The 13,061-nt window shown below is 48.4% G+C and overlaps 1 protein-coding gene across 1 annotated transcript in view; it reads right to left on the bottom strand.

Annotated features, from left to right (window-relative positions):
- LOC102949490 (short transient receptor potential channel 2) overlaps positions 1–13,061 on the bottom strand; it is a 36,139-nt gene that overhangs the window by 3,391 nt on the left and 19,687 nt on the right. Inside the window, 9 exon segments of the mRNA XM_042957569.1 lie at positions 518–596; positions 719–846; positions 1,387–1,579; positions 5,749–5,841; positions 6,854–7,016; positions 7,101–7,301; positions 10,079–10,253; positions 11,274–11,438; positions 12,390–12,602. Of these exon segments, the coding sequence (XP_042813503.1) occupies positions 518–596; positions 719–846; positions 1,387–1,579; positions 5,749–5,841; positions 6,854–7,016; positions 7,101–7,301; positions 10,079–10,253; positions 11,274–11,438; positions 12,390–12,602 (1,410 nt within the window).

The raw sequence follows: 13,061 nt of genomic DNA, 5'->3' as shown, positions 1-13,061 counted from the left end.
CATTTGTCCCTTGGTTTCTTAACTTTTTTTTTTTTTTTTTTTAAATGCTCATCTGTGTCTTGGCTCAGTTTAGGGCCAAGAGGTTTGTCTGAAGGCTGGGAGCTTTTTTTTTTTTCTTTCTGATGGCAAAAATATTATGTAAAAATAGTAATAAAAATACAATACTGAAAAGGATTATTGGGGGAGTAGGGGTTTCTTGATCCTTCTGTGGCCCAGCAGAGGCTCCGGTGGCCACTTAAGGCTATAGAATGTGCCTGAGCTGAACAGGGTGTCAGTGGCTTGGGAGCAAGGTGGCATGGATTTCTGTTTAAGCTGGGTGACCCATGGTTGGAAATCTAGAAAATGGCCAGAGTCAGGAAGAAGGAAAGGCAGTCATGTGTTAGAGGAGGACCTAGGAGCTGGCCTTCTGGAGAACATGTCCAGAAAGACGAGGGTGTGCAGACAAACAGGTGGTATAGATAATACCATTGAAGGCCTGTTGTGACGAAGACAACAGACAAGCAAATGAGGTACTCACAAAAGTGGGGATTGGCGGGTAGTCTGGCTTCTTGGTTTTACAGCAGGAACAGCAACAGCAGATGAAGCAGAATATTCTTCTGAGAGAGTCAGAGGACCCACAGCGGTTGATCAGGGGACAGGGTGTAGGGAATTGGGCAGGAGCTGGGCTAGGGGTGCTGGGTGCTTGGGGGGTTGGGAGCGAAAGCTCTGAGGTCATTACCTGAGAAGGTAGAAGAGGGCCTTGGGGGAGGGCAGGATGTTGAAGGGCACAGGCAGCGTCAGGCCTTCCCGGAAGTAGGACAGGTAGAGCTTGGAGCGAGCAAACTTCCACTCCACATCGGCGTCGTCCTGAAGCCAGAGGCAGAGGCTATGCAAGGACTGCTTTGGCCCCTCGCCCTCCTGCCCGCGCAGTCTGCCTCATCCTCCCCCTGGTCTCCATGTCTCTCCTGCAGTGTGCCAAGTGCCGCCTTCTCCCCATTCCCATTTATCACTCACATTTCCCCCACCTGGCTCCCCCCTTCCTTTCTTCCTCAGCACTGTCTTTCATCCTCTGACATCCAATTCCTGCCCAGGCTGTTCTCCAGCCACAAACCTGACCCCATCCATCTTCCCTCTCCCTTCCCATGTTCCCATCTACATTTCCACAACACACCCTTCCTCCCCACCATGAAGCGTCTTGTGTCTGGAGAAACGAATAGCATTATTAAAGAGCCTCATTTTAGAGATGAAGAAAATGAGGCCTGGTAAGGAAAACTTGCCCCAAGCCACAAAACAAAACAGGAGGGGAGCCAGAGGAGGAACCCAAGTGTCTGGACTCCTTGCATCCATTTCCTCTCCATCTCTGTGTCCCTTCTTTTCCCTGGCCACAGGTGGCCTCAGTCCACACACCTCAATCTTCTGGAAGGAGTTGGTAATCATGGCAATGAGCATGTTGAGCAGCACAATGACCATGACGATGGTAAAGATGCCGTAGAGGGCCCGGCCCACGAATTCAGGCACCAGAAACTGAGGCATGTCTACAACGCTGTGCTCCTCCATGCCAAACATGGTCCAGAACAGAAACTGGAATGTCTCGTTGAAACTGGTGTGCCGGGCCAAGCAAAGGATAGGATGTGAGGGGTGGGAGAAGAGCCTGAGCACCACCCGGACACACTCCTCCTCACCCTCCGGGACCCAGCCAGACACACTCCTCCTCACCCTCCAGGACCCAGCTAAGGGCGATCTGCTTCTATGAAGCCCTTTGGACCACAATGACCCATACCTACTCTTGTCATTTCTGAGCTCTCACTTTTATTCTTTCAGTAAGCCAATATTTATAAAGCATGTTACTACGAGTCAAATGTACTAAGGATACAGCTATGAGAGAGTAGGGGCATGAAGACCAGTTAAGAAACTTGTCATGGTCTGGGTGAGAGAGGATGGTGATTTGGACCACTCTGATAGCAAAGCCAGTGCCACCTCTTCAGGGAAGCCCTTCCTGAACTCCCTTCTCGACCCCCAGCAGAATGTGCTTGTCTGTTAGTCACTCACAGACCTGATCACATTATCTGTGAATCCATCTTACTCCCTCCATCTCAGTGCCAGTTCAGGCCTAGATTACTGCAACAGCCCCTGCATCTGGTCTCTGGCTTCAATCTCTTGTTATTCTGTCCTCTACATTGTATCCAAGGTGTCCTTCCTTCCTTCCTCCCTCCCTCCCTCCCTTTCTTCTTTCTTTCTTTCTTTCTTTCTTTCTTTCTTTCTTTCTTTCTTTCTTTCTTTCTTTCAGAAAGAGAGAGTGAATGGGGTGAGGAGGGGGAAAGAAAGAGAGAAAGAGAGAGAGAGAGAGAGAGAGAGAGAGAGAGAGAGAGAGAGAGAGAGAATCTTAAGCAGGCTTCACGTTCAGCATGGAGCCCAATACTGGGCTCAATCTCACAACCCTGGGATCACTACCTGAGTTGGCTCAACCAACTGAGCCACCCAGGCACTCCCCGCTCCCCTGCCCCATCTAGGTGTTCTTTTTAATTGCTGATTTGAGGTTTGTCAAACCTTAAATGATCCTAATCACTCTCAGTTCATATGCCTACCATGCAACTTACCTGAGATTGTTAGCAGAAATATTTTTTTTTACTTAATAAGGTGTCATCTGTGAACGAACAACACAGGAGGGCTCAGGCTGCCTGTGCCACTGTGGAGTGACTGATACCACCAGGACCTATGAAGCAAGCTGGAATGAATGGTTGCTGCCTCTGGTGCTACAGTTCATGGTTTCAGCTGTCTAAGCTCAGTTCCTTTAAGTTAATATCCTGAAGGTTGGATGTGAACAAAAGTTCTTAGTAAGAGGATTGGTCTCCATTTATACTGGAATAAAGCCTCCATTTATACTGGAACCAATGACAAAGCCTTGACCAATATCCACAGGCCCAAGTGTAGCTCCTTCAGCATCATTGATAAAACCATGTAGTTGCACTCATGAAGAATTTATAACAGAATCATTGCTTGGAAGGCCACCCGGAGCTCCCTGGCATGCTGGAAACAGCCCAAGCTTCTTAGGAGGACATTCGTGGGCTCCATGACCTGGCTCCTCTACCCTCTCCAGCTCTTCTCTCAGAACTCCCTCTACATGCCAAACATGGAAGACATCTTGCTATTCTACAGCCATACCTCCCTGCTTTGGTACGTGTTCCCTTTCTGCCCAGGATGCCCTGCACCTTCTCTGAAGTCCATAATCCTTGTAGGTGGAGTCCAGATAATCCCTTCCTGGTGAAGTCTTTCCTGATTACCCAAGCTGGCTGGAATGAATGGTTGCCACCCCTAGTGGTTTCCCCCGGAAGGAGCTTTCCCCTGTGGGTCTCCTCAACAGAAGCCCTCCTTCCTCACAGCACTTATCACCACAAATTGAGCTTATTTGTGCACACTGGGTATCTTCTTCATGAGACTGAGCCTGGTTCGGTTCATTTCCTCTATCTGTGCTTCCAGTGCCAGGGATAGGACTTACTGCAAAGGTGTCAGTAAATGGGTGTGGGCCCGACAACAATTATAAAAAGCCCACCACAACTGAATGATGAAGTGAATAAACTTAAAAAGTGGGCAAATGAATGAATGGACAATGAATGAGTGAGTGAATAAACAGACACAAGAATTATTGGCCATGTTTTGGAAGAATTGAGCATCAAAAAGAAATAATGACTATAATGGATTCTTATATTTTAAAAAATCTTTGAATCCCATAGTGATTTTTAAAAAATAAGACAGCACTTCTTTAGAGAAGAATGCCAGCAAATAAATGTAGAAAGAGAGGCGCCTTGGTGGCTCAGTCAGTTGAGCGTCTGACTTCGGCTCAGGTCATGATCTCACATTCATGGGTTCAAGTCCTGCATCGGGCTCTGTACTGACAGCTCAGAGTCCGGAGCCTGCTTTAGATTCTGTGCTTCTCTCTCTCTCTCTCTCTCTCTCTCTCTCTCTCTCTATCTCTCTCTCTCTCTGCCTCTCCCCTGCTCATGCTCTGTCTCTTTCTCTGTCTCTCAAAAATAAATAAATAAATAAATAAATAAATAAATAAATAAATAAACAAAATGTTAAAAAATTAAAAAAATATTTATAGAAAGAATGGCAGTAGTAGAAGATCACCATCTTGAAGCCACTATTATAATAACTGATTCATCTATGGATGCTAAAGCCAGTGAAAGTTGGCAAGGGAACAGGTTAGTCACCCGGTCTCAGCATATCTTTATATTACTAAAGGGCATCCTTAGTACCTTTACAGTGAAGAGGTTTGCTAGACCATTGGGCCTCCCAATGGGCTACATTGACATCTTCTGTCTCCTGATGTGATGCAGTGGAAAATACACATCATCAACTACGTTGTGTTCTTGATAAAACTGCTTAACTTTAATCTTATCATGAGGAACTAGTCAGATAAATCCCAACTGTAGAATACTCTACAGTATACTTTGATCTGTACTCTTCAAAAAAGTTCATTTGTTATGAAAGACAAAGAAAAGGTAGAGGGCATGTTGCAGATTAAAGGAGACTAAAGAGAGGGGCCCCTGGGTGGCTCAGTCGGTTGGCGTCCGACTTCGGCTTAAGTCATGATCTTGCCGTCTGTGAGTTTGAGCCTCGCGTTGGGCTCTGTGCTGACAGCTCAGAGCCTGGAGCCTGCTTCGGATTCTGTGTCTCCTTCTCTCTCTGCCCCTCCCCCGCTCATGCTCTGTCTCTCTCTCTCTCTCTCTGTCAAAAATAAATAAACATTAAAAAAAATTTTTTTTAAATAAAGGAGACTAAAGAGATAGGATAACAAAATAAAACACATGACCCCAGATTGGCTCTCAGAGTTTTAAAAGGGTAGAAAGACTTTTGGGGGGGGGGGGGGATCAACTGGAGAAACTTGAATAAGAACTATACAGAAAATAATAATTTGGGTTCAATATTAATTAATTAATTAAACAATGCTTAAAGTAAGCTCTACATTCAATGTGGGGCTTGAACTCACAACCCCCGGATCAAGAGACACATGCTCTACTGACTGACCTAGCCAGGTGCCCCTTGATATTAAATTTTTTGAGGGTGGGAGTGCCTGGCTGGCTCAGTCAGTAGAGCATGTGACTCTTGATCTTGGAGTCTTGAGTTCAAGTCCCACATTGGGCATAGAGCTTACTTAAGAAAAGAAAAAAGAAAAAGCATCCAACTTCATCTCAGGTTCATGGGTTAGAGCCTGCTTTGGATTCTCTGTCTCCCTCTCTCTCTGCCCCTTGTGCATGCTCTCTCTCTCTCTCAAAAATTAAATAAACATTAAAAAAAAAAGAAAAGAAGAAATAAATTTTTTTAGTGTGATAATCGTTTTGTGGTTATGCTCTTAGGAAATCTCCTGAAATATTTAGGGATAAAGTGTCATAATGTTTGCAACGTACTTTTAAATGTTTCAAGGAAAATAAAATAAGGAGAGCAATAGATAGAGCAAAGTGTGGTAAAACATTAACAACTGATGAAGCTAGGTGAAGGGTATATGGGCAACCACTGTGCTTTTAACTTTTTCATAGGATTGACATTTTTCAAAATACAAAGTTTGGGGGAAAAGTGAATGAGTGAGTAAATGAGTTAATGAACAAATGAATGAGGAGGAATCAATGAGAGAGTGAATTATTGCTCAAACAAGAGATTAATTATGAATGAAGAGATGAGGAAGGAGAGGGAAGGCAGTGGTGATCACTAAGCTCCAGACCGATCAGCCCCAGACTCCCACCTACCCACCCTGCCTCCACCCCAGCGTACTTGCCCAGACGCTCTGTCTCCTGGTAGGGCACGTAGATGTTGTTGAGGCCACAGAGGAAGGCAGTCAGGATGATCATGAGGATGAACATGAACCTGGCAGGGGGTGGGGTGGGGAAGGATCAGAGAAGGTTTCTACGTTGGGAGAAGTCAGGTTCTGGGAAGAGGGATCAGGCGATGGCCTCCCAGACTCAGCATCTCTTGACAAGTATTCAAATTTGGTGATTATTAAGAACAGAGAAAGTAAAGGTGGGAAAGGAGAAGTCATTTAAAATGGTGCCGAAGCAGGAGCTCTTCCTTGAGAATAAAGGATACTTAGTTGAAGTGATCCAAGCTGGGGATGGGCCAGTCTCCCAGGGAGGGACTGAAATGCTAAGAGGTGGTTCAAGGAAGAGTGAGGCAGGCAGTCCTACTGGACAGGATTTATCAGCAGCAGTGGTAGAGCTACCTGTGAGAATGGGTCAGCCTGCAACATGGGCTGGGTGGGGGGCATGCAGGCAGAAGAGTCTCAGGGGTGGGGTGGGAGATTCTCCTCAAGCTGAGCTGAGCTGAAGATGTTCGTAGATGTAACCAGGGCTTCAGGCAGGGGATTCCCTGGGCAGCAGGCACTAACTATGGGCTCTGCTTAGCGGGAGAGTCCAGGTTTGGCTGCCAATTATTAGGTGATAAGCACCAAGAATACCAGATAATGCCACGAGTTCAAAGAGCTGTTGCAGAGTGGGAACGATCCAAAGGGACCCCTGACTCCAGTGCCCTTACCACAAAGATGGGAAAACTGAGGCCTTGAGAGGGTCATGAGGAGCAACAGAACTGGGGCTGGAACTCCCATCCAAGGGCTAGTCCTGCTCTCAGTGGTTCCTAATCTTTTCAGGGCTCATGGGCCTCTTTGAGAATCAGATGAAAGTTATAGACCCTTGCTGCAGAGAAATGTGCATTTACGTCTACATCCCTAGTTTTGTCTGTAATTTCAGGACCTCAGAGGTCTCTGGAGCCTCTGCAAGGAAGCAAGGTTAAGAACCCCTGTGCCAACTAGAGGTGAGGACTTTTACAAGGAGGTCAAGTGGAGTCTATCACAGTGGAGGATGCTCTGAGCAGGGACAGTACTCACCGGATCATGTCGTCAATCATCCTGCCAATGGAAATCTGCAGAGTGCCCAGGGACTCATGGGCCGGCAGGATGTAGGCCAGGCGGGTGAAACTGAGCATGCTGGTGACGGCAAACAACACCTCCGCCAGGAACTGGGGGTCCTCAGTGCGCCACTCACTTCGCTCTGTGCAGGGTGGAATGAGGCTGAGGCTGACATCCAAAGGAGAGAAGGGCCTGGGGGACCCCAACTGAGTTGGGGGGCACTCACCAGCCGTGGTGAAATAGTGGCAGGCAGCCCCGTTGGGGGCATCCCGGCAGTGTACGTGGGCAAGCCCGGCCAGAAGGAGGCGCAGCGCAAAGGCCGCCAGGTACAGGGACAGGATGACCACATCCAAGAAGTTCCACCAGTCCAGGAGGTAACTGCGCAGGCCCTCAATCCACACTTCCTTGCACTCAAACCACAGAAAGCCTGAAGGTAGGAGGCAGGGACAGGACAAGGCAGAACTGTCCTGCTTCCAGGTCAGAGCTAGGTTATGGTGTGGGGGCACCTATCCGTAGGGTGGGGGAGCTAAAACATCACAGGGACGAAGGTGATTAAACATAACCATGCAATCTACGTAACTACAAAGTGATATGTGAAAATAAAAAAGACTACCAGCTAATGTGGACTCCTCTACCGTGGGGCCTGCACCGATGATCCCAGTTGGCTTATATGCATAAACTAACACCTGGGAGAGGTTGGTACTGGGAGGGAATGGTTTAAATCTGTTTCTCCCTGCCCTCCACTGAATAAATGCTGGACAAATATTTCTAGAATATTGACTTGAAGGGGCTCCAAATTATTTGCCTGCTCTGAGTGCCCATGTCTCAGTGGGGAAAAGTGCCAGACCTAGGGATGGGGGTGTTGGGTCTTGGACCCCATTAGCCAGGTAACCCTGCCGCATTGTACCCTTCTGCATTCCCTGGATACACGTGTGTGCTTTTTCTGTCTGCCTAGAATGCCCTTCCACACCCATTTGAAGCCAGGCTCGCCTATATGGCCCAGGTCAAATACTGCCTTGTCTGCAAAACCTTCCCTGAGCAGGTGTGGTGAGTTGCTCCCTGAACTCTGCTCTCACAGCTCCATTCAGATCTCTGTGATGCCATCAACCACGGGGCCCTATGGGGTATCTCTTCCTGGGTCTGTCTCCCCTCACCGCCCCTAAACTCTGAACTCCTTAAGGGCAGGGACCATGTCTGATTCATCTCCTTGTCCCCAGCGCCCAGAACAAGGCCAAGTAGTCACTATTAAACTAACATTTATTAAGCTACCACCATATGCCAGTGGGACCCTGGCACAAATATGGTCCCCGGCCTTCTAGGATTCTAGTGAGGGAGACGGGCAAGTAGCCAAGTGGTTACAATTCAATATGGTGAATGCAAAGATTGAGGAGCAGGGAAACAGGTTGTTTTGGGAGTATTTAGGAAGGGACCCTCACCCTGATTTGGGGGCCAGGGAAAGCTTCTCAAAGAAAGTGACATTTAAGCTGAGATTTGAAGGAAGAAGGGGAGCCAGCCAGGTGATGGGGTAATGTGGGAAGGGGACAGGACTGGAGAAAGAGAATGAGCATAGGCCTGGGACAAGTGGGAACATGGTGTGGTCAGGAACTGAATCAATTCTGACAGCAGCAGACTATCTTGTGAACCTGGGATGGATGTTCAGTCCTATATGTTGTTGCATGGATGGATGGATGGAACCATATTTAATTTATCCGTGCATTATCAGGGCTTCACTCACAGTGAACAACAAGCATTTATTAGGAGTTTGCTGACCAAGCTAGGGCTGAGGGGAGGGCAGCTGAGGAAGGCGGCCTATGGCCCAACCCGCTGAGCTGCCCAGCCAGAGGCTAGATAGAGCTCTGGGGGGTTCTTGTAATTGCCTTTGCTGAATTGTTCAAGAACACTTGATTTCTGCTATAGAAGAAAACCAATGGAATACATGAAACTTACATGTTGAGCATAGATAAGTTAGTTATTTGGGTGACATGTTGAACAAATAAAACGAGTGGAGCATTTGTGTGTGAATACATAGAAAGGGATTAAGTATTCATAATATACTGAATATACATGAGGCAGCTGAAGCCCTCAGGATTCATCATCTCTTAAGTCAGCTACCCACTGTTGATACCCTTTCTGGCCCTATGTGTCTTTTGCACAAGAATTGCTTGGGGTGCCTGGGTGGCTCAGTTGGTTAAGCTTTAGACTTCAGTTCAGGTCATGATCTCATGGCTTGTGAGTTCAAGCCCCATGTTGGGTTCTGTGCTGACAGCTCAGAGCCTGGATCCTGCTTCAGATTCTGTGTCTCCCTCTCTCTCTGCCCCTTCGCTGCTTGAGTGCTCTCTCTCAAAAATAAATAAATCGGAGCACCTGGGTGGCTCAGTCAGTTAAGCATTAGACTTCGGATCAGGTCATGATCTTACGGTTCGTGAATTTGAGCCCTGCGTCGGGGTCTGTGCTGACAGCTCAGAGCCTGGAGTCTGCTTCCGATTCTCTGTCTCCCTCTCTCTCTCTGCCCTTTCCCTACTGGCGCTCTCTCCCTCTCTGTCTCTCAAAAATAAATAAACATTAAAAAAATAAATAATAAAATAAGTAAACATTAAAAAAAAAAAAAAAAGAATTGCGAAGGAAATTCCTAGCTGCTCATCAGGATGATTAGCAAGCTTCAGCTGTGGCCAGACATACTTGCCCCCATGTCTCTCCTACAGACCAAGTGTTGGGGCGAGGCAACTTCTGGCTCTCGCAGCCCCTGCTTAAACTTCAACTCTGGTTCTCATAACAGCACCACCATTTATGGATTTGGTAAACTGTATGATTGAAGCATCTCAGTTTGGTCTGTGAGCCTTTCTGTTCCATGACTTTCGGGATAGACTGCCTGGTGTCCTGGCAGGTTACCATTACGCCAGGATCATTTCCCACCTGAAGCTATGGACCAGTGTCTTATTTGTGAAAGGATAGGAACCTCTGGAGTGGGGTAAGAATGGGGCCCCTGCTCAGGGAGTCTTATCACAGGGCTACATCCTCTAACTAGGAGTGAATAGAAAAGGTCCCTTGGAGTGCTGGAGCCTAGAGGGGTTTGGTTCTATGTTTGCGGGCATCTACAGGCAGAGGGTCCTCCCCACCCCCGCCTCTACTGGAGTACTTACTTTGAAGAACAGTGAGGGAGCCCACAAGGGGGACCACTACAAATAAAGGGCCCCACACACGTACCTATGACCCAAACCATGTGTAGGGAAGTCTCCCAGACGCTCTGGCTGCGGCCGCGGAAGGTGCTCAGCTGTGTCTCCATGGCCAGGGACTCACCCAGCAGGAAGATGAGGAACCACAGATAGGAGGCGGAGTGCAGCAAGAACTTCAGCACTGGGATCTTCAGCAGACGGCCCAGCTTGCAGGGAGAGGGAGGAAGGCATGGCTCTCAGAGGCCTGTCACACCACCCCTTCCTTGGAGAGCTTCCAGACCCCTCCTTTGACTCGCACACTTATTCAGACCTTTATTGAGAATGTGCTCTATTTCACATCTATTTCCTTCACAGCTGTATGAGGTGAGTAGTACTATTCCCATGTGTTTCAGCTAAGGAATTGAGGATCACAGAGTAAAACAATTTATCCTTGGAGGTCCCACAGGCTCTTCAGTCTCAACCAAATTAAAAAATAAATTCGTCATCTTCCATCCTAAACTGGTTCCTTCTCTTCCTCCTCCTGTGTCCCCATCTCAGACAACGGCCATCTCCCTAACTCCTACCCTCTCCCCAACCCATCCTCATGCCTCTAGTAGAGAGAACTTTCTAAAGCACATAACTAAAGGGATCACTCACTCCATTAAAATCCTACAATGGCTTCTATCACTGCTTATAAAGCACTGCTAGATCTGGCCCCTGCCTGCTCCCCATCACTCACTATTTGTACGTATGCTTCAGCAAGCAGAAATTCTTTCCGTCTCACTGATACTTTATGTTCTCCCTCCCCTGGGCCTGCAGACAAGCTGCTTCTGCTCCCTGGGACACCACTCTCCCTGTTTCTCACCTGGTTAACATTATATCCCCCGGATCAGGCATAACGCCCAGCTCACAGCAGGGTTTCAAGGAAATGCTTGTTGAAATGAAGGAATAAAGATAGCTAGGTCCATACAGGCTCTCAAAGAATTTGTAGGTTGGGGCGGGGGTCTCTTTAGGAGATTTTGGGTCGTACATAAGATTCAGGCTTTGGAGGCAGAGAGACCTCAGTTTAAATAGGGACTGGGCTATTTACTGCGTCCCCTGGACAAAAAGAGCACTTCTGTTCCCCATGCCTGCTCTATAAAATGAAAGTGTAATACCTACTTTCCAGGGCCACTTCAAGTGACTACATGGGAACATTAGCAAAGTGCTCAATAAGTGACAGTTATCATTAACTTTTTTCTTAGTACCCGGGACTTGGGTGCCAGCCAGTAGCCGAGGCAGAGGAAGGGCATGGTGAGGAAGATGAGGAAGGCGACAAAGAGCTTCCAGATGGTGGTGCTTCCACGCCAGCCAGCCAGGTTCCCACACCAGATGGAGGACAGGACTTGCTGGCAGATGGGGTGTGCTACAAACTAAGCAGAGATGGCGCGTGAGCAGCGTGGGTGGTTACCAGGCAGGGAAGGGAGGGGGAGCCAATTGTGTGCACAGTACTGCCTTCCCTGCCCCAGAGACGAACCACATTTCTTCTCAGGCCAGCCAGCTCAGAAGAGAGGCAACTCATTTGCCATGTGACCTTGGGCAGACCCCACCCTTAGGCCTTGGTTTCCTAGTCTGTGAGGGAGAAGCTTAACTCAAAAGATTTTTCTGGACTCTCTGGATTCCTCTTTCTTTCTTGAGTCTAAGCCAGGTAGTGGTGGGTGGAACTAGGTACCAGAGTCCCAGAACCCACAGGGTTTTCTGCCTTCTTAGAGATGTGGGGCACCAGTCTTGAGGAGGGGAGGAACAGGGAGAGTAGGATTTGATGTTTTGGGAGGCAGGGCCAGGGGAGCCATTATGAAGGAAAGTTTTTGGTTAAGCTACTGGTGAGATAGGATATCTGAAGATGGGTGAGATGGAGGAGTAAGGGGTGGGAGAGGCTAGAAAGGGAGCATGTCTTCAGCTTATGGGGGCAGGCATCTAATAAGGTAAGGAATAATGGAATCACTTGGTATCTAAGCCCTGAGAGATCTAGTCTACTCTTGTTGAATACATAGAGATACTGAAGTTTAACAACAGAAGAAGACTGGACCAAACTAACTCAATAGGCCAGAGGCAGAGCTGAATAAAACCCAGATGTCTGGTCTGAAGGTAGAGTCCTGGTGGGTAATGGGACTTCCAAGGCCTGGGGAGAGGTTAGGGGCTTAGACTGAAGGTAAGAAGGGGGTTGGGGAGGCCCACAGGACCAGGGCCTAGCTAGAAGGGTGCTCAGGATCAGGTCTCAGAGGGCAGGGGGAGGACTTACTTAGGCTGGACTGGGGAATACCTAGCCATGGCAAGGCAGGGATTAGGGCAGGGGTGGGGGAGGTAGGTAGGGCCCAGCTGACCCGCTTCTGGTTGTAGTTGACGGCCAGTCTCAGCCTCGCCAGGTTGGGGATGCCTTCCTCAAAGGCCTGGCCCAGGCCCTCAGCCTCGGGTTCAGTCTCGTTGTCTTGGCCCAGGTCATTGAGTACTGCGGTGACCTCACTCTGGTTCCGGCACATGCCCAGCAATTCAAAGCCATAGTCCTGGCTCAGCGACTCCAGGGCAATGTACTCAGGCTGCAGGGAAGCAGATCTGTGTATGCCCACCGCCCTGCAGACACAGCTCTGGTAAGTCAGCTCCACCCTCCCAACAGTGGGCCTGGCTACCTCTGTGCTGCCTCAGGCCATCACCTCCCCACATATGATGTCACCTGAGTCCTCCGTTCCTTCTCTGCCACCTCAGCTCTCCTCCTTGTTATAATTAGGGGCCTCTTGTGTCAACTTTGCTTCTCTGGTGCTCCATCAACCTCATCACTAAGTCACTGGAACCCAAACCCCTCTACCACCTTTGCCCGTCCCTTGTACCTCCTTTCCTGGTCCCTGTTTCCTGTTCCACTTCTCATCCTCTTTATGCCTTTCTTGTGTTCATTTCATTGAGTTTTTTGAGCACCTACCTTACATGAGAATCCGTGCCAGCAATGTTAGAAGCAGACATGAGTAAGGCAGTTCTCGCTCCACTTTACCCAATCTATTCTC

The sequence above is a fragment of the Panthera tigris genome, chromosome D1, assembly GCF_018350195.1.
Source record: "Panthera tigris isolate Pti1 chromosome D1, P.tigris_Pti1_mat1.1, whole genome shotgun sequence".
NCBI classification, from domain to species: domain Eukaryota; kingdom Metazoa; phylum Chordata; class Mammalia; order Carnivora; family Felidae; genus Panthera; species Panthera tigris.
Note: the sequence above shows the minus strand (reverse complement) of the source record. Positions and strands in the feature narration are given on the sequence as shown.